The sequence below is a fragment of the Cygnus olor genome, chromosome 19 (assembly GCF_009769625.2).
Source record: "Cygnus olor isolate bCygOlo1 chromosome 19, bCygOlo1.pri.v2, whole genome shotgun sequence".
Classification (NCBI taxonomy): domain Eukaryota; kingdom Metazoa; phylum Chordata; class Aves; order Anseriformes; family Anatidae; genus Cygnus; species Cygnus olor.
Window position 1 is genome coordinate 352,870 of NC_049187.1, and position 24,324 is coordinate 377,193.

At 56.8% G+C, this 24,324-nt stretch overlaps 3 protein-coding genes across 6 annotated transcripts in view; all 3 read right to left on the bottom strand.

The window, feature by feature from the left end:
* The window catches only part of NPDC1 (neural proliferation, differentiation and control 1), a 31,179-nt gene extending 17,911 nt beyond the window's left edge, over positions 1-13,268 (bottom strand). Inside the window, exon 1 of the mRNA XM_040531670.1 lies at positions 13,107-13,268. Coding sequence (XP_040387604.1) covers positions 13,107-13,212 — 106 coding nt within the window. The 5' untranslated portion in view covers positions 13,213-13,268. The remainder of the gene's footprint in view (positions 1-13,106) is intronic.
* A 2,272-nt stretch (positions 13,269-15,540) lies between these two features.
* Positions 15,541-20,727, bottom strand: LOC121057455 (lipocalin-like). Of its 4 annotated transcripts, none has more exons than XR_005813797.1 (7): positions 19,993-20,727; positions 19,056-19,244; positions 18,189-18,259; positions 17,286-17,351; positions 16,498-16,605; positions 16,171-16,272; positions 15,541-15,754 (listed from the first exon to the last, which is right to left on the bottom strand). XR_005813797.1 is itself a non-coding variant. In XM_040531672.1 (7 exons), the coding sequence occupies exons 3-7, from the start codon at positions 18,235-18,237 to the stop codon at positions 15,732-15,734; spliced, it is 351 nt and encodes a 116-aa protein (XP_040387606.1). In that variant the 5' UTR covers positions 18,238-18,259; positions 19,433-19,570; positions 19,993-20,726; the 3' UTR covers positions 15,541-15,731. The 4 variants fall into 4 exon arrangements, 3 of the variants coding, with proteins under 3 accessions (XP_040387606.1, XP_040387605.1, XP_040387607.1); XM_040531672.1 differs by lacking the exon at positions 19,056-19,244 and adding an exon at positions 19,433-19,570 and having other exon boundaries at positions 15,541-15,757; positions 19,993-20,726; XM_040531671.1 differs by having other exon boundaries at positions 15,541-15,757; positions 19,993-20,724.
* A 1,518-nt stretch (positions 20,728-22,245) lies between these two features.
* LOC121057602 (olfactory receptor 2A25-like) lies at positions 22,246-23,273 on the bottom strand. Its single transcript, XM_040532037.1, has one exon. It carries the CDS (start codon positions 23,271-23,273, stop codon positions 22,257-22,259), a length of 1,017 nt encoding a protein of 338 aa, XP_040387971.1. The 3' UTR covers positions 22,246-22,256.
* Between the last annotated feature and the right edge of the window lie 1,051 nt (positions 23,274-24,324).

Here is a 24,324-nt window from a genome sequence, read left to right on the forward strand (position 1 = left end):
CACCAGTGCCCCCCCCAGCCCAGCTGCGGGGACCCAGCCCTGACCAGCACCTCTGCCATCGCCCTGGCTCCACTCCCACAGCTGCTGCTGGGGCTCTGCCACTGTCTGCAACCTCTCACGTCACCGTTGTGCTCCTGCCCCCACAAATGCAGCACAGAGACCCATCACGCATGGAGGCAGACCAGGTCTTGCCTCTCCAGAAACACTTTCCGTAAGTGCAAATCCCAGCAACTGGAGAGCATGGGGGAAGCCCTCAGCTCTCCACTCTGCTCCTGGATTTTCGGACAGGTTACTGGCTGGCACAAAGGGTCCTCCAGCCCTTGCTCTTGCACTGGAAGCAGGCAGGCAAAACAGGCTGAGCGCTGGCCACATTGCACTGCTGCTCCTGGGAGCCAAGCACATGGCACGGCCACAGCCACATGGCCCCCGCCCTGTGCCACCGCTTCTCCTGTCACCAGCCCTGCACCAAGCACGTCTCCCACACCTGCAGCAGCACTCCACAGCCCGCTGGGCCATGCCGGAGGCTGCAAATAAATCAACTTGCAGCTTAAAGCACTTGCCTGCCTTCTTGTTTGGCGGATTTGTTCAAGCAACACCAGCACAGCGCTGGGCACAGGTGGGAGAGGAGGCAGGATCTGTGCCAGCTGAGGATGGCTGCCTGTGCCAGCCCCGCAGACATCGAGATGGGCTCTTGGAGCTGTGTCCCCCTCCAGATGTGTCAGCTCCAGGCCCAGTGACAAGGTGCAAAGGTCAAGAGGGGCAGAGCTGGGCCCTGACTCCAACCTCCCAGGGTAGCACAGGGCAGGAGAAACGCACAGGGGACAGGCCACCTCTGCCTGCCTTGTTCCTGGGGCGGGCGCTGCAGGAAGGACACTCAGGGGCCTCGCAGCCCTCCTGCAAAACAAATCCCTCCCTGGAAGGCTCTCACAGTGTTTTCAGCCCATAAAGGTGTACTCAAAGGCTCACCACGCTGCTCCTCAGGAATAAGCTGTGATGGACGAGGAGTGAGCACCCATGGGTGCTGTGGGAGCCCAGAGTGCCAACACGGAGAGTCAGAACCAAGCCCACCCAAGATGCTGGGGGGGATGCAAAACCTTTGCTATCCTCAAGCCACCTCGCCTTACAGCAGTTTCCACCAAGACCACATTACCCTAGAGCTGGTCCCTGCAGAGGCACCACTTGCCATGCCCTGGGGCATGTCTCGGCAGCGTCCCTGACATGCCGGGAAGGGACTGGAGCTGCAGTACAGGGCTGTTGGGGGTGTTCATCCTCCCTGAGGAGAGGGCTTTGGAGGAGTGGGAGAGGAGGACGGGGTGGAGACAGATGGGAGCAGTGCAGAAAGTGGAGTGGTGAGTTCCACATAGCACCTGCTTTGGACAACATATATGGTACTGCCAGAGCAGATCCTGACTACAAACACCTCAAAAACTCAATGAGCTCTTGTGCTCCCACTCCTCAGAACAGGAAAGAGGTAGCACCAGACATTCTCCCTGTGCTGAGCTGAAGGAGCAGTATTTCATTTAATTGCCACTAAAATCCCTGACTGGACAGAAAAATTACTATTCACCACCTTGGCAATTTGCCTGGCACATCAAGGAAACCGGAGCAGGATTAATGGGCATTGCAGGAAGGGGAGATGGCACTAGGATGGATGAAAACAGCTCCTGTGAACCACAGCTCCTGGCCCCACTGGCCCTGCTGACTGGGTGAAGCTGCTGCTTGCTCAGAGATACCAGAGCAGGGCCAGGAGGCAGCAGTGGATGGGGACCTGGGACCCTTCTCCCCTGCCCCGCAACTGCATTGCCTGCAGCAGGCGGGCTGGCAGCCGCTTGGGGGGCAGGACCCTGCTCGCCAGTGGCCACAGGGGACCACTGCTACCCTGAAGAGCCCTGCATTTCTCATGGGAGTGGTCATCAAGCCCAGGCACATGTCCCACCTCACCCTTCCTAGAGTCACACAGGTCTATCTGCAAGGTGCGTGGAGTGACTTGGGGACACTGAGCCAAACAACACCCCATCCTCCATCCTGCAGCCCTCTCACTGCTTCCAGCGGATCCCTAGGCAGCTCCAGCCCCATGGTGGCTGCACGGCACCAGGAAGATCAGGCATCTCCTCCCCACCAGCTCTGCAGCACTGGGGCCTGCCTCCAGCCACAAGTGATTTGCTTTACATATTTAGGAAGAGATTAAAAAAAAAAGAGGAAGAGAAATAGATGTTACATGCAATTTACTTGGTGCAAGCCAAGCACCATGTACTGCATGCAGGAGACATTCCCCAGTCAGACTGATGAGGTGCTCTGGGTGTGGATGGAGTTGGGGGGGAGTTGAACTCCCCCACACTGGGGATACCAGGCTCACGCTGGTGTCACCCCATGCCAAAAAGAACTTGCTGTGCTCTGCAGCTTAGAACATCCATCTTTGTTCTGGTTTACCAGGCTTTGCTCAAGCAAATACCAATTTATTTATTTTCCTTTTTTCTGGGTGGACACTGAAGTTTGGGGGAGGGTAGACTGTCCCACAAGCTGCTGCCTGCAGGTGCTCCCCCCCACGAAAGCCCGGCAAGGGGCTGCCACAGATGTTCTCCTGATGCTGCCCAGCAGCAACTCCATGCCCCAGGCCCCATGGCTCCAGCCAGCACAAGCAACAAGGCCCAAGTGCAGAGAGCAGTCTGGTGGGCAAGTCATGGGGCCCCACCCAGGGAGACCCACTCTTGCAGCCTGTTATGCTCCAGGACAGCATGGTGCAGTGCTGCATTCTCGCTGTGCTGGGGACTGCACCAGCATCGCAGGGGACAGGCATCCCTGGTGCCACTGCTGCAGCTGCACGGCTTTACAGTGCTGAGCATGGGCCCAACCGAAGCCTCAAGCGACTGGACTTCACAGGTCCAGCTCCTCTCCTCCCAGCACTGACCAGGCAGGCTCAGGCCAATGAGCGGGGCGGCCTGCTGTGCCACAGAGGCTGGAGAGGTACCAGGGCACAAAGAGCAGAACCTTGGCCACCAGCAAGTGCTCCCTGTGCTGCTGTCGCTGTACCAGCTGCCGGAGGAAGGAGGCAGAGGTAAGCCCATCCACCCTGACTGAGCACCTGAGGAGCTGCCAGACCAAGTGCAGGCACAGCCGCAGCACAGAATCATAGAATCATAGAATATCCCAAGTTGGAAGAGACCCCCCATAAGGATCATCGAGTCCAACTCCTGGTACCACACAGGTCTACCCAAAATTTTAGACCATGTGACTAAGTGCACAGTCCAAACGCTTCTTAAACTCCGACAGGCTTGGTGCAGTGACTCCTTCCCTGGGGAGCCTGTTCCAGTGGGCGACCACCCTCTCCGTGAAGAACCTCTTCCTGATGTGTAGCCTAAACCTCCCCTGCCTCAGCTTGACACCATTCCCGCGGGTCCTATCACTGGTGACTAAAGAGAATAGGTCGGCGCCTGCCCCTCCACTCCCCCTCGTGAGGAAGCTGTAGACTGCGATGAGGTCTCCCCTCAGCCTCCTCTTCTCCAGGCTGAACAGGCCAAGTGACCTCAGCCGCTCCTCATCCGTCTTCCCCTCTAGGCCCTTCACCATCTTCGTCGCCCTCCTCTGGACACTCTCCAACAGTTTTACATCCTTTTTGTACTGTGGTGCCCAGAACTGCACACAGTACTCGAGGTGAGGCCGCACCAGCACAGAGTAGAGCGGGACAATCACTTCCCTTGGCTGACTAGCAATGCCGTGCTTGATGCATCCCAGGATACGGTTGGCCCTCCTGGCTGCCAGGGCACACCGCTGGCTCATATTCAACTTGCTGTCAACCACAACCCCCAGATCCCTCTCTGCAGGGCTGCTCTCCAGTGTCTCGTCGCCCAGTCTGTACGTATAGCCAGGGTTGCCGTGTCCCAGATGCAGGACCCGGCACTTGCCTTTGTTAAACTTCATGCGATTGGTGATTGCCCAGATCTCTCCGCAAGGCCTTTCCACCCTAGCCGAGTCTACAACTCCTCCAAGTTTGGTGTCGTCGGCAAATTTGCTCAAAACACCTTCTAATCCTACATCCAAATCATTTATAAAAACAATGAGGAGGACTGGCCCTAAAATGGAGCCTTGAGGGACCCCACTAGTGACCGTCCACCAGCTTGATGTGGCCCCATTTACCACAACCCTTTGAGCCCTGCCCGTCAGCCAATTGCTCACCCATCGTATGATGTTTTTGTTTAGTTGTATGCTGGACACTTTGTCCAGTAGGATCCTATGGGAAACCGTGTCAAAAGCTTTGCTGAAGTCCAAAAAGATCACATCAGCTGTTTTCCCTTGATCGACTAGATGCGTGATCTTATCATAAAAGGAAATCGAATTTGTCAGGCATTTGTTAGGGGTAGTTGACCTACCCCTCATGAACCCATGCTGGCTGGGACCAATGACTGCATTGTCTCCCAGGTGCGCTTCAATAACTTCAAGGATAACCTTCATAATTTTACCAGGCACTGACGTGAGACTGACAGGCCTGTAGTTGCTAGGGTCTTCTTTCTTACCCTTCTTGAAAATTGGCACAACAATTGCCAGCTTCCAGTCTACTGGGACCTCTCCAGACTCCCAAGATCACTGAAAAATAATTGAGAGGTCCCATGATGACGTCAGCTAGCTCTTTACGCACCCTAGGATGAATCCCATCCGGACCCATGGACTTGTATGGATCCAGGTGGAGCAGCAAATCCCGCACACATTCAGGATCGGTTGGGAGTTTGTCATTCCCACCGTCATGGTCCTCCAGCTCAGGGCACCCTGAGCAGGCACATTGTGCACAGGAGCGTGCTTTGACTGCACGTGCCGGCACAGCTTCTAATAAATCCAGGAGCAGCAGGGCCATGGTTAAGCGCCACTGTGCCCACTGGGGCCAGATGCTTCCCTCCCACATCTCGCTTGCATCCCACACCTCCAGGAGACATTTGGAAGCCTTTAGTAAAGATGCATCAGGCACGATTTTGCAGATAAAACGCCCTCCGGCAGCTTGGAGGCAGCAGCACAGCCAGCTTCATTGCATGTGGGGTGGTCTGTCCATCCTGCCCACGCTGTCTGACACACATGCTGGCACTGGCCTCAGCATTCCCAACAGACCTGCAGAAACGGGACCAGTGACATGACCAGTTATCAACAGGTCCCAGGGGACAGGGGGCACAAGCCCTACAGTGCTGTAGCAGCCAAATCAACCCTTATGGGACGCTGGGCAGGGAGCCCACCCACACCAGCGCTCGATTGGACACGCATGGTGAACGGCAAACAGAAAGGCCCGTGTCACCCTGTCCTGCCCTTGTTCAGCCGTCACACAGACTGCACCCACTCTGACTCAGCCCGCGGTGAGGTAGCGACAGAGCTGCAGGAGAGCTAGCCCTGTCGGGCTGGGGGTGCAGGGGGGCTTCCTGCAACCTGGCCAGGAGCCAGGCCTGGCCCCGGCCCCACAGGAGGCACAGCCACGTCCAGGGGCTGCCTGTGGAACGCGGCACCCTGGGACTCCAGGGGGCTGCAGACAGTGCCAGAGCAGCAGAGGAACCACATGGAGATTTCCTTTGTTTTTTATCCCCCAGGAGAGGCAGACAGCTCAAGCAAACCTCCTCATTTCCAGCCAGGAAGCCAAGAATTAGTGCTGCCGGCAGCCAGCCCCACGCCGGGTCACATTACTGGCAGATTATTGGGGCCTTTCTCTCTGATGGCTTAGCAGGCGGCTCGGAAATAATCCCTGGCAGACATGAGATGATGAGCTGCTCAAACCGGAGCTTCTCCTCCCACTGCCCCACGGCACACCAGAGCTGCCAGCCCTGAGGAGCACTCCCCAGCAGCCCCAGACCACAGAAATGCCCCAGCCTCGGCCAGGCCCAGGCAGCACCCATGGTGCTGCCCGTATACAGGGCCAGGGCCACCTTCCCTACATTTTGCCCTCTGTCCACCTCCTTCCCCCAGGAGGGAAACCGAGGCTTAGGAGCACGTCAGGAGCACCGTGATGGGCTGGGCTGGGCTGGCTGCCAGAAAAGCTCCCCGTTGGCATGTCAGCCGTGTGTCACCTGCCTGGGCTGGCAGGGCTCAGCCTGCAGAAAGCAAAGTTCCCTCCTGCTGCTCGAGTGAGGGCTTTGCCTGCCCTGTCCGTATTGGAGAGGCCCCAGAAATGCGCTGCTGGGCACACTGGCAGGCTGCTGCTGCCTTACATTGTGCTGGACACAAAATGGAGCAACTGGGATCGCAGTGCTTCACTGGTAGGAAGAGGCAGGACGTTAAATATCACCTGCTCTTGGCTGCTTTTTCTTCCTTGAATTCAAAGCAGACAATGGAAGGAAATGGAAAATGCCTGTATGGGAACTGGGAACGGGGGACAACGCAACACACTCCAGCAGCCCACACGCAGTCCTCAGACAGGAAACAAAACATTTGATCAGGGACTGTCAAAGCCTTTTGACATTCGTTTTCCCAGAATCTCAAAAGGCCCCAGGCTCTGCTTTCCCAGAAGAGAGAACGGCCCCACATGCGTGCAAAGTAGCTCCTGGAGCTTCTTCCCTGACACGGATCCAAACAAACATCAAGGCCTGGCGACTGGGGTGTGCCCGGCTCCAGCCCCGCACCACTCCTGTCAGGTTGGGTGCCCGGAGCACGCAGCGCTGCCTGGGCCAGGCACCGAGCTGCCCTCTGCAGTGTGAGCACGGCCGTCCCTCCCAGAAATGGCCGCTACGGACGCTCCAGGCACTTAACGGCCAGTTTCTTCTCATTGCAATTATCCTTAGTTCATGAAATGGCTAATTATAGGCTTGCTGCCTCTGTTCAGTGCTCTTATTACCCTTGCAATAACTGTTGTAGATAAAACCACACTGGGCTCAGGCATTGCTGGGAGAGGCGATGTGGTCCTGAGGCCAAGCAGGTAGGGAACAGTGCCCTCAGAGAGCAAGGACATGAGAGAAAAACACCCTGTCAGTGGCACCAGTGCTGGGGCCGTGCCCTGGTGTGAGTGGGTCCAGGGAGCAGTGACCCTGAGGAGCACCTGAACTGGTCAGGGAGCAGGGACCAGCCCCAGAGCCCATTGTGGGAATGAAGCACTGGGACACCACGTGCATACTCCTGTAATTAATGCACAGGAGAGGACTGATGGCAGCTCCTGTGGTCAGGGACCAAGACCCTCACGCCTGGGGAAGGGCCGCCGCTCCTGTCCCCATCACCCCTCCCACCCTGTGCCCCCTCCTGTCCCCAGTGCCCCTGCCATGCCATAAGCATGGAGCAGACATAAGCCGATTCCGTCCCTTAATACTCCGATGGCCCAGAAGGGCTGTTTCAGGCAAATGTCTCAAACTCATCTTTGTGTTTGTGCTGAAGAGACTCGGGGGGAGGGGGGATCAGCTCGGCAGGGGCCTCAGCAGCACCAGCAGCCTCCTCCAGCAGAGCAGCCATGGGATTATGCCAGGGTCTTGCTCCCAAAGAGCAGCACACTGAAACCAAGCCCTCAAGGCTGCCCACAGACCCCAAAAGCTAAACCCAGGTCCAGAGCAGGGAGCTGAAGGCGCCCAGTGCTGCTGCCCCAATGGCTGGGGCTTTGCCCTGCCCAGCTTAGCCTCAGGGTGCCCTGGCAGAATGCTGAGGAGAGTGCAGGACTGTGAGTCCCCAGTGCCAAGGACCCACTGCCCTGCTCCCTGCCCCGCAGACTGGCTGGGAGCAGCACCCATGGGGCCCTGACCGGCCCTTTGGGACAGCACTTGGCGAAGCTGCACATCTGAGAGGCATCTCCCTGCATGGCCCCAGCCAGCGCCCTCCCCATACCTTGGGATGTGGTCGCCCCGTGCAAGACCCTGCCCTGGCTGAGGCAGGGCACAAACATCATGTCCAGGGAGACACCAATACGAGGGTCCCCTCAGCTACAGCAACACGAGATGACAAAGCAACTTCCAGAGCAGGGACTGGGACCAAGGTGCGTGGTGCCCACAGGGCAACCCCATCGCGGCTCGTCCTCATGCTCCTTCCTGCCTCCAAAGAGACACGTGGTCTCTGCAGCGTTTTGCCTCCTTTTTCATGGCAGGAGACCAGGTCTCACAAGGGTGGCATTTGCCTGCGCTGTGTGGAAGCCAAGAAGGGGGCGGGAGTGTCACAGCATCTCTTCCATAAAGCCCTCTCAAACCTCTGCCTTGGCAGTGAGGGGAGCTGGCTGCATCAGGAATTGCAGTGAGTGGGGGGATCAAGGAGATCAGGGGCGTCTTCCCACCCATTCCCTTCCCACCCTCCCCACGCCTGCAGACCCTTGCCCAACAATGCTCCAGTGCAGGCATTGATCCACAGAACCCTTACGGTGCCCAAGCACCTCATCTCCTGCTCCCCCTTTGCCACCACACCTGGGCTACCTACCCAGGAGGAGTCATTTCTCACAGTAGGAGCAAACTGAGCAACCCAGCTCCCAGGGACACGTGAAGACACACATGAACTACTGGGCTGCACCACTGTGTGGCAGAAGATGTCCCAACGCTCAGCCTAGGGGGTTAACCACGATGGGGTGGCTGCACACCGCAGGGATGGTCAGCAGTCCCCTGTCACACCAGGTTTTCAGTTGAAGTGCCATCCACAGTACAGGCATAGAGCTCCTCACCGCCAGGCAGGATAATTGACCACCATGACCAGGATGACTCAGATGACCTTCTCTGCATCTCAAGAAAAAGCAGGGAAACCTGGAAGCCTCTGCTCTCTGCAGATGAACCCAGCTGCCAGACACAGCAACGCAGGGACCTGCATGGTGTGGGGGCTCAGAGACCACGCCTTGCTCACCCACTGTGCAAGCTCCTGGGAAGCTCTCCAAGGCAGAACCGTCACTTGCAAGGAGTGAGAAGACAGTCATGGGTGCAGAACTGGGCACAGGCTACAGCCCACCCTCTGCCTGCTCCCAGTTTCAGTGTTCAGGATCAGCTGATCCCACAGCCCTTGGGGAAGCCTGCAAGTGCCCAGCTCCTTGGCACTTCTCCTCCACAGGCACAAGGAGGACAGTCCCCCAGGCCAGCAGCCTTCCGTGCCCTGACCCCGCAGCAGCTCCCTCCCCACCAGGGTAATTGCAAAGCAGACAAATTAAAAGCTGAGCAACTGACAAGCCTACCGCATGCTGAGCCATGAAGGCTTCACAGGGCAAAGAGCCAGGCAGATAACTCCTGCCTTGTTTTGTGCAGCACGAGACCTTGAGAGCTCCCTGCACCACCGCAGAGCTGGGCAGCTGCTATCAGTAACCGTCTGTGTGCTCTCACCTCCATCCCCATAGAGGTGGCACCAGGAGGAAAGGGAGCAAGGAGCATGCAAGTCACACGCATCCTCCCAGGAACGCTGGGCCAAATGGGTCACTTGGACCCGAAACGACCACTCATGCTTTGCTTAACAGCTTCTCTGGGCATCTCTGATGCAAGCTGCTGGCTGCAGCAGCAGGGCTGGGTTTTCGGTCTTATTGAAAAGAGGTTCTCTCCTGCCATCTGATTTGGAAAATCTTTTTGTTTATAGTATTAATAGATCAAATCTGGCAAACAAATTTCTCAAGAAGGTGTGAGAAGTCTGACTCTTACTAATGCTCCAGGAAATGCAGCCAGAAAACCAGGTGAGGCAGCACAAGCATTTCTGCTAGAAGCTGTGCACACTGGATAAAGAGACACAGAAAAAAACAAAACAAAAGAGTACTGGCTGTACCACCTCCAAAGCCAGCTGCTGCCTTCCTCCATCTCAGAACAGGTCCTCGGCAAGATGAGGATGTAACTGCGCCACGCGCCATCTGTGTCCTGTGAGATGCCATCTACTGCAGGGGCCTTTTGGTCTCAGTGCAGGAGGCAGACAAATCTGGGGAGGAGATGTCAGCCTCTGCCTGAAGCAGCAATCCTGAAGCTGCTGAGCCGGGGGACACAGGTGTGATGGTCTTGTACCTTCCCCTGGCTCTCTCCTTGACAGGGTCTGGCACCACCCACGTGGCACAGAGCAGGAGATGCTGCTGGGCCCTGCCATCCCCACCTCGCAGACATTTCCAGAGCAAGCAGAGCTTTGCCCAATCCTCCCAAGAGGGGAAATTTAATAACGGAAAGAAACAGCCAACGCTTCCCCTTCCCAGCTGCGCTTGAGGAAGCAGGCAGCAGAGCCCACAGAGTCCCCAGCTGGACACCAATCAGCTGTAACCTCCCCTACAGCAAGCAGGGGACAGGGCCAGCAGAGGGGACAGGGCAGGGCAGGGACGCTCTCCGAGGCTGCTCCAGAAGAAGAAACTAACCCAGAGCTCTCGCTGCATGCCCGCATCCTGACCTCCCCGTTGCTGTGTGCCATGCAAAGCTGGCATCCTGGCAGTGGGATGCTGCTGTCAGCATTTCCAGGCTGTAAAATGACATTATTGGAAACAGTGCAAAGAAACTATCCCCAGCCCTTGCTTGGGGGAAAGCCAAAAACCAGCAGAGCCTCGGGCTGAGTCTGAGGACACGGTGCTGCAAAGCTGCTGCACAGCTGTGGAGAAACCTCATGGCAGGCACCTGCGTCTGGCCATGGCGCACACCTTGCCTGCAGCACTGGCAAGGGCAGGCAGCCACAGCCCAGAGCTAACGCAGGGCACCACCGGCACCCCTGGCCAGCCTGAGCATGATGCACTCAGCTCAGGCCTGAGCAGACAATAAGAGCTTGAGTAGTGCCCCCCAGATTATACCCACTTGTGCTGAGAGAGTACAACAGCCCAGCTGAAGGGACAGGCTGCTGCCTGCAACAACCCCTCTCAGCCTGCGCTCGCCTCATCTCAGGGAAGCTGCCCTCTGACGCGGCAGGGATGGGAGGGGAAACGGCACAGGTGACACCAGAGCAGCCCCCTCGAGGGGTCCCCCACCAGCATGGCTCTGCCAGCATGCCTGGCCTGCCCCAGGAAATGCTCCTTGGGGGATACCTCTGGAGGGTGACGCTGCTGCCTTGAAGCCCGCAGTCTCAGATGAACCACCATGGCTTTGTAATGGTCTTAAATTCAGAGCCAGCAGAGATTATGCCAGATCACTGGTGTCTGACCAGAACATCTGCAGAGCCACCCAGACCTCATTCCTCCTTCTGCAGCATGCGTCATGGTCCCCAGGTGGCTCTGCCGGCTGTGATACCCCCGCAGGGTGATACAGGGCTGCACCCAGCCCTGGCCTCAATGCGTGGAAATGCCGAGCATGCAGCAACCACACAGAGGGCCTGCTTACAGCCACCCCAGCACAGAAAGGTCCGCATGTTTTGAACCGCTGGGAGATTTTCAAAAATCGCACCTCCCAGAGGGCTGGTGGGAGCCCAGTGGGGTCATGCCGGCCCCGGCCCATGCTGCACTCCTGCCAGCACCCACCCCATTGCCAGGACGGACCAGCGAGAACAGTGCCTGCCCATGAACAATGCTGGGAGCAAGGAGGCAAAGCCTGGCTCCAAGCACCCGAGTGCTTTCTGCAACCGGCCAGGCAGAAAGCACCTGCCAAGAGAGACACTCTGTCCCACGCACAGGGACAGGGACACCGCCTCTGCGGCAGCTCCCGGCACTGTTGGCAACCAAAAACGGCAAACACCGGGTGCAGGCGGGAGGTTGTGTCCCCGGCTTCCCACGTGCAGTGCACCTGGAGGGCTTGGGGTCCTGCCCATGGCAGCCCTGCACAGCCCGGCAGTGGGCACAGAGCGAGGGACAAGGTGTGTGCCCAGGGCTGGACCTGCACACATCAAACCCCACGAAGATGCATGTTGTCCAGGGAGACGTGCCAAATGAAACTCCAAACAAAGCAAAGCCCCCTTAAGAAAATAGAAAGCAGGCCAAATGCAGAGCTGCTGTGAGGGAAATGAAAGCCATGCATTTTTTTTCCCCCGTAGAAAACCAGAAATGCCTCCCGTCAATATGTCAGCCCCGCCGAGTGGTGGTACTTCTTGAGGAGAGCGGTTCTTCTGACAGGTGAGTAAACAGCACGCTCCTGCGCCGTCGGTGTAGCAGAGGGCAGGCGGGCGACTTCTCTCTGCCTGAACCGACACATCCCCATGACGGCTCAGTAAGATGGCTCAGTCATTAGAGCAGCTTTATTTGTTTGTTTCTTTTTTCAATAAAGACACTCCACCACAGCAACAGCACAGTGTCGTCCCAGCGCCCTCACGCACTGCTTGGCCCCACACAGTTCAGTCTCTGTTGCCAGTCTGGGAACAGCCCCCACACCTGCGGGCACCTCTGGCCTCGGGGCACAGCCTGCACCAAAGGTACCAGCTGTCAGGGCCTTGCCAGAGGTACCCAAAAACCCAGCAGGGAATGTGACGTGCTGTGCTCCCCCTTGCTGAGCCCCATCCCCGCACCTGGGCTTGCCCAGTGCCTGCGGCAGCTCGGCCACGAGTGAGGGAGCAGAGGTGGCGGGGAGCAAGTGGCTGAATCCACCCCGTCCTTGGGCTGGCTGTACTCCAGGGCCTGCTTCAGCGCAACAGCGGGAGAAAGAAGACCCTGCAGGACACCACGGAGGAGACCAAGGGACATTTTCCGTCTCATCCTCACACCTCAGGAAGGCACGGTCCGTCGCTGTGCTCCTAACCCGGGAGCCCTGGAGGAGGACGCTGGGAAGCCCCGTCGCCCCCAAGGGATCCCTGTTGGGGCCCAGCACACCCCGGGGGAAGCACACACCTCTCAGCCGCGCACCCACGGCTTCAGGCCGGTGGCGTTTCCAAGCCGGGTGCGGCGGAGCCCAGGTCTGCGGCACCCCGGGAAGCAGACAGCAGCCTCACGAGGCGTTTCGACCCCAGCCCAGGGGGTCTGAGAGCTCGTCCGCCCCAGGACCGCGAGAGGCCCCGGCGGCACCTGCGGGCTGCTGGCTCCCCGCCCCGGCTTCGCACCGCCCGCCGCCTCCCGGCCGCCGCTGCCCCGCGGGTGGGGGGGGGGGGGGGCACAGCCCCTGCCCCGTCCCAGGGCCCGCCCCAGCGGGGTGGGCACTGCTCCTCCGCGGGTGGCCGGCCCCCGGGGGAGAGGGGGACGAAGCCGACAGCCGGCTCCCTGGGGAGGGGGCAGGAGCAGGCGCGGCCAGAGCGGCCCGGGGACCCCTGGGCACAACGCAGCGCGGAGCCCCGAGGCGCCGCGGACGCGGACGCGGACCCGGACCCGCAGCCAGGCCGCGGCGCGCACTCACCGGCGCGGGCGGCGCGCGGGCGGCAGGCCCCGAGGGCGGCGAGCAGCAGCGGCAGCAGCAGCAGCAGCGCTCCGCGGCGGGCGGCAGCGCCCCGGGCCGCCACCATCCTCCAGCGGCGCGGGCGCGGGGCCGCGGGGCTGCGGGCGGCGGCGCCGGGCTCGGCGGGGCGGGGCGGGGCGGGGCGGCGGTCCCCCCCCCCCCCCCCCCCCCCCCCCCCCCCGCGGGGCGGTGCTCGCTCCGTAACGCCCGGCGCCGGGCTCGGCCGGGCCGCGGGTGGCGGCCGCGGGGCTCGGGGCGGCGCGGCCCGGCCGGGCCCTCTGCGGCTCCGGGAGCGGCCTGCCGTGGTCGGGCCTCCTGGGGGCGCTGCCGAGGCCCGAAGGGCGCCCGCACCCGTTTCGCAAGCCCCGTGGCCGAGGGCCCTTTGTGCGGACCGAGGGGCTGCTGTGAGCGTGAGTTAGCTCGGCGGCGCTGCTGTTCCGCACGGGGTTGTTTCTGTGCGCTGGGCAGGACAGGTAACATCAAATCTTGTCATGAGAAATGCAGTCCTCGCACAGAAAGAGGGAAGGAGTGTGGGGCGGAGAGATGCTGTGCCTGCAGGGTGCCGGGAGCCGAGCCCAGGAGCAGAGCTGAGGCAAAAGCAGCGGGTGTTGGGATTAAGGTCCTGCCCCGACCCCTCAGAAACCACATGGAAGGGGGGCACGGGGCTGTGAAATCCCATGCATGGGGATGACAGAATCACAGCACGGCTGCGGCTGGAAGGCACCTCTGGGAGCCTCTGGTCCAACCTGTGCTCCAGCAGGGCCTCCCAGAGCAGGGTGCCCAGCACCGTGTCCAAGCCAATTCAGACACTCCACAACCTCTCTGGGCAGCCTGTGCCAGTGCCCTGTCACCCACACAGCACACAAGGGCTGCCTGGTGCTCAGAGGGAGCCAAGCCCCTGCTTCTGCCCTGCATTGTCCCTGTCACCAAGGGACAGAGAGGCCAAGCTCAGACTCAGGTGAAGTCCCTGCCAGGTCCCCCCAGGTGCCTCCCCTGCCCTGTCCCATGCATTGCCAGAGCCAGTGCCCCCGGGCTGCATGCCGGGACCAGTGCTCCCAGCTGCGTGACGGTGCCATCTCCACAGCAGGGTCCAGCTGGGACTACCTCACCCACAGAACTGGGCAGGTCCCTGTGCTCCAAGACTGACCTGGCCCTGCCATGTCCTCCCAGTGCCCTGCTCCTCCACAGGACTCCAGAGCTCCCCAATTACTACTGTTTTCCCCTCTCTTTGCATGAAGGAAGGAAGAGGCCCTGCTTCCTGCTTGCGTGACTTGGTTAATTGGAGTCTCCTAATTTCTATATTTCAAACATTTAGCACTACGTAGGACTAAGCCTGAGGAGTTGCAGGCCAAGAAACATCTGGTGAGTGAGAGCTACCTGTAATGACAGATGCTCTTGCACCCACCGGAGGCTCCACCAGTTCGTTTGCTATTATCTCAACCTGGTTCCCTTTCCCTGCAGCAGGGTGTTTTGGGTCTGATCTGAAGAGGTCCAAGCTGGGGTCTCCAGGGCAGCTCTGGGAGCACCCCCAGACTGGTACAGCAGGGACCGCAGGAGGCAGCACTTCTCTGATGGGGTTAGAGAGCAGGGCATGGAGCCGCCAGCTAACTGGGAGCCGCTGAGGTCGCGGGATAGGAGGGGACGAGGTGCTGGCTACTGGCGGTGTGAGGAGCACAGGGACCAGGGCTGCAGTTACAAAGTTGATCTGGGCCATGAGTCTGCAGCGTGGCTGCAAAAACAGGGGCCAGGACATGGAAAAGTCACCACTGCCAAATGGCTGAGGTCAGGCAATGGCTTTGTCCAGAAGTAAACCCAGCAAGTGCCCAGCCGAGCATGGGAGTGCTGGGGCCAGGGCAGCCCCGAGCAGGGGGATGCACAGGCTGCTCTGCAGACGTAGCACTTCAGGAGAGGGGTCTGTGGGGGCCAAGCAGGGATGGTAGCACAACTGCTCCCCTGCAGACTGAGAGCCCTCCTCAGGCCCCCCCCAGGAGGGGCCTGAGAGTGGGGCTCTCTTGGGGGAGAAGAAAGAGCTGCTGAGGCTGAACCCAACCTCAGGGGGTTGCAAGACCCTGTGGGGTGAAAGCCTGAACCTGGGCTGACCCCACAGCTGGCCCTGTTGTGGCAAGTGGTTGGACTGCAGACCCCCAAAGGTCTGCTCCTGCCTGAACTGCCCTGTGATGCCCTGGTTCTGTTCCCCGTCTCTGGAGCAGTGCTTGCTGCTTGCCAGAGGCAGACTCCCAGCAGCGAGGCGGCCCCAGCTCCAAGGGGAGCTCCCACTGCAAGCAGCTCCTGGTTCCCAACTTCTCAAAACTCAGGTTGAGGCCACATCTATTGCTAATGCTGAATTTCAGATCTTACAATTTACTTGGCTAAAAGCTTAAAAAAGAAAAGAAAATTGTATTTTCCAGTTTTTATATGGTTTTAAGCCTTTCCCCAGGAGAACAGTGCTTTTGGGCTGGGATCAGTTTTGAGCTGATTGTGCATGGTTGTGCTGGGACTGGCTGTGCTCCCAGCTTGGGGTGGGTGGGCAGGAGGACACTGGGGCTCACCCAGCAACAGGATGGGATGGTTGGAGCTCTAAGTCACCTACTCGGATGGCGGGGTGCACTCTTCTGGAAAGAAAACAAGGAGTGAGGCCCACCTCCTTTCCCACAGAGAAAACCAAGGAGTAATGTGGCACAGAGGAGAGCTGCTCAGCACACGTACAGAGGGATGCACAGGCTAAAATCCCCTGCAGACCCCAGTTTATCGCATTGTTTCTGCCTCACACCCTGTGTACTGCCTGCAAGGGTTGCACCTGCCCCAGCTCAGCGCACGGAGCATCCCAGGGCACCACCACTCTTCCTGACCCATTCTGCACTGAGCGAGCCGTGGTTATCAGTGGTCTGCAGTGAAACAGCTGTGGGGAGGTGCCACCTTCCCCCACCCCACACACCCACTTCAGTGCTGCTCTGTGCAAGAGCTGAGTGTGCAGGACCCCACTGGGCAGGGAGAATGCGGGGACAGGTCTGCCTCTTGCTCTTACCGGTCTTGGGCAGCACAATCATCTGCTCCTCAGAAAGCCCCATCTGGCTCATGGTGTCTCTGAATTTCTCTAACATGTGGGGTTTCGCTTCAGCATCCCTGCCTGCAGGGGACAAAGTGGTGTCTGCAGCCTGGCCAAAACTGTCCAAGCCCTCCTCCTCCCAGGCAGAGAGAGCACACCTGGGTGCTGTGTTCCTGCCAGAGCAGACAGTCCAGACATCCCCAGAGTGACCAGGTGATAACTCTCCTGCAGTTCCCATCCCACTTGCTAAAGGGTCTGCCCCATGCACCCCTTGCCTCCCCAGCTCTTGCTTTCTCCAACACTTACTGTAGAGAAACAGCACTGAGATGATCCGCCCCTGGTACTCGCGGTCACTGAGGAGGATGTGGTTGCTGTAGTCCGTATCTAGCAGCCTGCAGCTGGGGACATCTTCCCCTGCAGGAGAAAGCAGAGGGACACAGCGCTGGCAAGGAGAGAGCTCCGTGCCCCCTGGCAGGGGGCAGGGAGATGGGAGAGGACTGTGAGCCATGGAGGGATGTGTTAGGTGTGGGATAGGGAGGGGTGAGCTCAGGGCATCGCCTCCCATCGGGCACGGGCTGAGCCTCCCCATGCCCAGGGCTCCCAGGCCTCCAGAAGCTGCCATGCAAGGCTGCGTACAGCTTCTCACGCAACTGGCCTGCCCCAGCCCCATCTTGCACCCCCTCTGCCTCCCACACCCAAGCCCCTCCACCCTACACACCTGTACCCCTCCTCTGCACCCCCTACTCTCTGCTGTACCCCTCTCCAGCACACTTGTGCACCCCTTGTGCACCCCTTGCCGTATCCTGTTCCTGAAGCTAGCACCACTCCCAGCCCGTGCGGCTCAGGCTGCCACAGGCTTTGCTGAGCTGCTGCCGTGCTCCCCTTTCTGCCTCCAGGGAGGCTCCCTGCACCTGCTCGCTGGCACAGCGTGGGATCCCCATCACACCAGCCTCATCCCCAGTACTGCCTGTTCCACTCTCTGGCTGTGGGACGTGGTGGTGTCCAGCTCTCAGCAGGGCTGTCTCCACCTCAGGGTGTTCCCGTGGTCCTGGGACCAGCCAGGGCTGCATCCACCAAGAGTCAGCGGTTCTTACCGTGGTTGTGAGAAATGCCACTTCTTTCCTCAAGACCATCATCAGAGCTCCTAAACCCTGAAAAGCCTGAAGAAAGTCATTTATTTAGTCCTGAGAGCAAAGAGTACTTTTGACATCCAATCCCAGCAAGCTTTAGGATCTCACCCCTCCAGGGGGCCCTTGTGGTACTACATTGCACCATGAGAGAGTCTGGGGCCCCCCAGCACAGCACCCAATCACTTGCTGGAAGGAAGCTAGGGCCCTCTCTGAGGATGCTCCTGAACAACCTCTCCCCAGATTAATCTCTTCTGGGACACCTGGTAACGTGACTCCAGTGTATGGTACAGAAAAAGGACCCATAAATCCCAACCCTAGCGTGATCAGCGGAGGGAGCTGGAGAGCTGGAGGTGTGCGGGGCTGGGCTCTGGGACAGAGGAGATGGAGGTGTTCACAGGTCACCCAGGAGGCCTGGTGCGGGCAGCCCAGGGCCTTTTCCCATCACTCTGGGATCAGGGCATCTCCCAGAACCACCGCCAGCAGCTCCGTGGCTTGGTGGTGACAGGCGAGCTGGGCACGGGGTCAGGGCCAAGCTGCGTGGCAGAGGTGTGCTGGGGGTCTGCTGAGTGGCACCAGCCCGCAGCGAGGGCTGGGCTTGCCTGGGGAGAGGGGAAGGCATCACAGCAGCTCCATTAAGGGACCTGCCTTGACTAAGGGGTCTACACCGGCATCATCTTATGCATTGTGACAGGGAATCCCTAGCTCCTGCTGGTCTGCTCTGCGGTGGTACTTGTCATTGCCTGCATGGGGGGCAAGAGCCCAACTTGAGGGGCCATGGAGGGTTCCTGTCCTGGGGATGACTTAAACCCTGCTGCTGGGTCAGGAACAGATCTCCCACCTCTGCCCTTGTGCTCCCCTGCTACTTACAGGAGTTTGTGTGTTGACTAGATTGATCATTTCTTTTTAGGACTGTCATCCTCTGCTCACATCCTTCAGGGCTGGGGAGCAAACAAAGACGATCAGACTCTGGCTGATGGCATGCAAACCCTCGGCTTTCCCAGTGCTCCTTTAGCTGGAGCAGCTCCACCACATTTCCTTTGACCTCCTCAAAAAGCAGCTCAAGAGGTCATTTGGTTGCTCTAGCCCAAGCAGCTGCAGGGGGAGGCAGGAAGATGCAGCTGGGGCTTGAGCTGAGACAATTCCACTCAGAGACAAGGCACTCCTAACAATGTCAGGGGTAGCTGGAAAGAAGCTGTCAAGTAAATGTTATGGTTTTCATCCCTCATCATCCAACCAAGACTGGACACCTTTCTAGGAGGAAGAGGTTCATCAATCTGATTTTTTTGGGCTGAATGAAGAGGTAATGTGGGGTGTGTGGCACCCTCTAGTTAGTGCTAAAGAAAAGAAGAAACTAATTTTAAAGCATGTGAAGCCACATCAGTCTTCTCCACTGGGAAGAAGCTTGGTTGAATTTGGCCTCTCTTTTTCAGGCACACAGAATGACAAGTGAAGACAATCTTGCACTCGTAAAGATAGATTAAATAGAAAAATGCTTAAATCTAATTTCTTTGATTTAGTGACACTTCTCCAATCCCCAACACAGCCTGGTAGTGGAGCAAAGACAATAATCCTAAATCTTTGCTCACACTGCTCACTTAGAGGCGCTTTACAAACGCCCATGGATGCACTGAATCTCTGGCTCCACCTGCAGCTAGAAGGAGCAAATCTCCCCCACCAGGCCAGAGGGTTTCCTTGCACAGTTCCTTGCTCCGTTTTTGCCAGACTAGTCTGTACCTTAAGTCTGAGTCAGCAGCAGGAGCAGATCTTGGACATCTCCTGCGTGGGCACAGAGCACAGTAGCCCCTCTGGTCTCACCTCTGTAGTCTCCAGCCACACGGCAGATGTTTCCATGTCCACTGTATTTTTCTACTTTTAGTTGATCACCGTTCAAGGTTGGAGGATGGAGGCCAGCTCTTGGAAACTCTGCTCCATGCACGCAAACAGCACACGTGTTACTATGTCAGGAAGCAATGACCTCCCCCAGGGGACCTATGTAGTTTTTCCTATGTTTTTTGAAGAACTCAAGAGCTAACTGAGAGGCTTTTTCAGAGCAAAAAGGAAAGGAGCCCATGGTGAAAGCCATAGCGAATGAGATTTGCACTGCAGCTTACCCAGAAATTAGTTTTGATGATTATTTCACCATTCTGTTGTGGTTTTACAGTGCTCACAGCCATCTTCCCATTTCTCTTGAAGTCTTCGATCCAGCTGGAGTGGGAAGCTATGGCAATGGTATGCCACTTCCCAGCAAGCTAGAGAGAATGGCTCTACAGTCATTAATACAGAAAACAATGAGACATTAAGGGATAGAGCAGGAAGCCCCTAAACCCTCCTCAGCTTAAGCTGCTGATGGGGTGGAAAAGCATTTCTTCTGCAATGCAAAGCAGTGATCTGCCATAAAGAGCTAACCAGATGCAAAATCCACTTGGACAAACCCAGGTACTCAGTAATACTCACTAGCCAGCTGACTGCCCCATGAGGGTGCTTGAGCACCCAGGTGTTATGATTTTAAATGCCAGAAAGCCCGAGGGACTCTGACTCCCGCAGGAGTTGGGGCCCTCACAGAAATGTGCAGGTGGGCCTTGTCTGACCTCTGCTATCTTACGAAGGCTGTGTCCAAGCAAGGCAGCTTCCCCGTCTTCCACCATGAGAAAATTCCCTCGAATGTCATTACCTTCTCTGCATCAAAATATTCCTTCAGAGGGATTTTTGCCTGGGCTTGCAGCACTGAAAGAAGCATCAGCTCCAAGAGCAGGAACATGACCTTCATCTTCAGAGCTGGCCTCTTGCCCAGCACAACCTGGCACCCATGCAGCACACCTGTGAGGACGTTGCGCTCCATGGGGACCTCCAAGCTTTTATGCTTGCACAGCTCCTCAGAGGCAGCAAGCAAACCTGTCTCTGGCCACACGCATGACGGCTGAAGACATTGCACAGATAACATCGGCAGCCGTGGCCTCAGCTGGCACTGTGTTTGCTTCTGCCTGCATCCGAACAGCGTGTTCCTGCTGGGTCCGGCACAGGGCGATACGCTCAGCTCTGCCGCCAGGGGCAGGGAGAAGTGGGGAGGAATCCCCTGCCACCGACAGTGTCTGCGGGACCAAAGCAGGAAGCTCTGGGGAGTCATGCAGAGCCCAAAAAGGCACCTTCGGCACCCTTGGGTGCATCCCACCTAGTCCCATGGGCTTCAACTTGTCTGGTTTGCGTAAGTCATCCTGACTACATCCCTAAATCATCCTTTGCTGTGGGTAAATCTCCACTGCCCCAGACTATTTTTGCTCAGATGTGTTGTTCTAGAGCAGTGATCTCCACACTTCTTTAATCATACGCCCCTCGCACTAAAAAGCTTTTGAGGACATACCTCCGATATAAATACAGCTATTTACAAATTACATACATGTATTAATACTGTACATGATAGAATATATAGAAAAATGGAAATTAAGAAAGGATGAGATAAAGATGATGTTTTAAAATAGTATTAAAATATTTTATTTATTAGTGGTAGAAAAATATTTTCTTCCTTTACCCCAATGCATTGTCTTGCACACCCCTGGAGGGCACACACTCCACTTTGGAGACCATTGTTATAGAGAAAGCAGAGATTTTCCCAAACAAATAAGTCTGATAAAAGGGAGATATATTTATTTTATCTTTGGTGGCAGACACTGGCCAAGCATAGAGCACACTTAGGACTTGTGGTGCATGACCCTTCCCTGCCCCATGGGTTCTTCATCGTCTTTTCTCTGTCACCTCAAGAGGTGCATACTTGGCCAAATACGAAAATAGCTATAACTGGCAGGAACAATTGTGAAACTGAACCCTCCTGGGTTTCGGCATCAGTAGCGAGAGGTGAATATCTGGCTCACATGTCCTGGGGACCGTGGGTGAGAAGGAATGTGCAATTCCTATTTTATTGGCAAAGGAGCAGCCAATTTTGTATCTGTCCTGCAAATTGGGTTCCCCAATTAGCTCTGCCTTGATGGTGTGCTCTGGGGAGGGTGTGACTGGGAAACTCTTGGTTCCACCAGAGGAGGGGTTGCTTCCAATCACAGGAAACCAGTTCCCATAATTTCTGCTAAACATGAGCCTTACAGAAGCTTGCAAAGAAATCACAGCCCAGCATTCAGCTGAGGTCCAAGAAGGATGTGAGGATGTTTCACTATGCCTGTAGGCGTATCTTCTTGCACACAGTGAGATACGGTCACGGTGTTCTTTCACATCCCTTTATTTGTGGCCACCAGGCAACGCCTTCTCAGCTCTGTGTGGTGCCAAGAGCCCTGTGCACTCTTCCTGAAAGCACATCATGAACCAAAATAATCTGCTCTCCCAGGCATGTTCAGGTGCCACCTACACTCCTGCCTTGTCACCACCATTTTGCATGCGGAAGCAGATGTCTGTTCCCAGGATTGGCTTTGATTCCTGAAACTACAAAGATCAATCCCCTAACAGTGGTTTTCCTACTTATACATATTTTATTGCATTAAGAGAAAGATATCCGGCTCTGCAGTGTCTGCAAGTCCAGCCCAGACAAGATTATCCACCACTTAGCAGGAGATGCTTACAGCAGGGCATTACTGCTGTACTTTGCAGTGTTTCACCTCAGAAAGAGCTTTGCTTAGGAATAAAAGCTCTTTCCAGAAAGCCTGACAAAGCCTCAGTGCAGATAAATGATTAAAAAAAAAACAAAAAAAAAACAAGGCTAACCAAGGGCACCGTCACAACAAAGGCATTTTGTGGAGGTTCAGTACAGCTTCTCTACCTGGACAATACCTATTTCTTAGGAAAAAAGTTCACAGAATTGTTTTTTGGGAGAACTGTGACCAAGACCTAATGGTTTTATGGAATCCCCTCCTGGTCTATTCACATCTCCAGAGGTCACTCTTCTGCTTGCCACTGGTCCAAGAGGGCCCCACTGTCCCCCATCATCTTGGGTCATCAGCAGCTGCCCTCCGTGCATGGTGAGGGCAGGGGCTGCTCCGCAGCCCTGCCTGTGTCCTTGGTGGATCTCTGTGACAACACCCTGTGCAGGGCTTTCCTGATGGCCCCCTGGACTTCATTATTTCTCAAGCTGTAAATGATGGGATTCAACATGGGGGTTATGATGGTGTACAGCAGGGCGAGGACCTTGCCCATCTCCTTGGAGGTGCTGGAGTGCGGCAGCAGGTAGGCAATGGCCCCAGCACCAAAGAACAGGAACACCACAGTCAGGTGGGAGGTGCAGGTGGCAAAGGCCTTCTGCCCCCCTGCTCCCTTCTGGAGGACAGCCCAGAGGATGTGAACATACGACATGAGAGTAAGGAGGAAAGAGCCCATGGCAATAGTCCCAGCCAAAGCATACAGGACAGCCTTGTTGAGGCGAGCATTAGGGCTGCAGGACACATTCAGCAAGAAGGGTATCTCACAGAACAAGTGATTGATGACACTGGACCCACAGAAGTGTAAGTGGGCTGTGAGAAAGGCCTGGATCAGAGACGAGAAGGAGCCGCTCAACCATGAAACAGCCACTAAGCAGTGGCAAACCTTCTTGCTCATGAGCGCTGCATAGTGAAGGGGGCGGCAGATGGCCAGGTACCGATCGTAGGCCATGGCAGCCAGGAGCACACACTCAGAGCCCCCAAAGCAAAGGAAGAAGTAGATCTGTGTGATGCAGCCCACAAAGGAAATGGTCTTCTGTGGTGAGAAGGAGTCCTTGAGGATCTTAGGGACTGTGACGGTGGAGTAGCAGATATCCAGGAAGGAGAGGTGGCCCAGGAAGTAATACATGGGGGAGTGCAGGTGAGCGTCCAGCCAGACGAGGTTCATTATGAGCAGGTTCCCCAGCAGAGTCACCAGGTAAATGAGCGAGAAACCCAGGCAGAGGGCCACCTGTGCTTTGTAGGCACTGGAAAACCCCAAGAGAAGGAATGAGGTGGGGCTGCTGAGATTTCCCCCCTGCAGGGATTCGGGACTCATCTATAGGGAGAGCAGGAGGACATGAAGGACAGGTGGGAGCAGGGTGAGCACTCACCCCTGCCGTGGGACGTCTCCAGCCTTCTGTTCTGCTGTGTCGTGGGCTGAAGCCATGCCACAACCTCTGGCAACCCTCGCAACTCACATCTGGCTCCAGGGGCTCTGGGATGGGAAATGTCTGTGGGGGCAGGTGATGAGTTTCAGCCCAGGGGGTTTCAATCCTCAAGCCAACCCTGCAAGAGCCCACACCTGCACAGCCATGCCTATGTTCCCACTGCCCCGTAGCTGTTTCAGCTGGCACGGGGGCCACTCTCTGGCCCAGTGCTGCCAGTGGGCTCTGGTAGAAACCTGACAGACCTGGCTGAAATGGTTCTAGCTCTTCAGGTACTTGTTTGAAGAGCCCATGGCACAACAAAACCACCTCCCTGTGCCTCTGTCTGAGCTGGGGCAGGACCTGGTGATGAACAGGCCAAAACTCTGCATCACCTGAAGAACACCTGAGAGCAGGGACATCACCACTGCAGTCAGTAAGGATCCCAGGAACTGTTAAATGAGAACAAACAGGAGCAGTCTCTCTCTCCCCTCCAGGTTTCCTGGGCTGTACCTGGAGTGTGGTCTAAATATCCCAAAAAACATGACAGGTTGGACTCTGCCTTGCTGAACTATTGCTGCACTTCATAGCAGCAAGCTGTGTTTACATTGTTAATGGAGATATAGAAAGACCACAGACTGTGGGAGCACATCTCATCCTTCTCCAGGAAAAAACAAAACAAAACAAAACAAAAAATAAAACAACAACAACAACAAACACAACAAAACAAACAAACAAAAACCTCAAACCAAAACCAAACCACCTTTAAAAGTTACAAAGACGGCAAATACTGATTTGCAAATACTGCACTGTAGTCTCATCAGCACCTTGAGAAAGAACTGTGGGGAGGGAATTCTGAGAGATCACAGGAGGACCAGAAAGGCATCTGAAGGTGATTGTGTTGTTCAAGTAGTTCGAGGGTGGCAAGAAAAAGCAGAGGCACCAGCCTGCAGGAAAAGGGAA

Bases quoted from the DNA above. Each gene is read 5' to 3' on its own strand.
- LOC121057602 (XM_040532037.1), bottom strand. From the start codon at position 23,273: ATGAGTCCCGAATCCCTGCAGGGGGGAAATCTCAGCAGCCCCACCTCA.
- LOC121057455 (XM_040531673.1), bottom strand. From the start codon at position 16,861: ATGGGGCTGGGGCAGGCCAGTTGCGTGAGAAGCTGTACGCAGCCTTGC. The intron at 16,273-16,497 runs GTAAGTGTTGGA...TGTCCCCTGCAG, and splicing joins CTCAGTGCTGTTTCTCTACA to GCAGGGATGCTGAAGCGAAA. The intron at 15,758-16,170 runs GTAAGAGCAAGA...TTTTCTTTCCAG, and splicing joins GATTGTGCTGCCCAAGACCG to AAGAGTGCACCCCGCCATCC.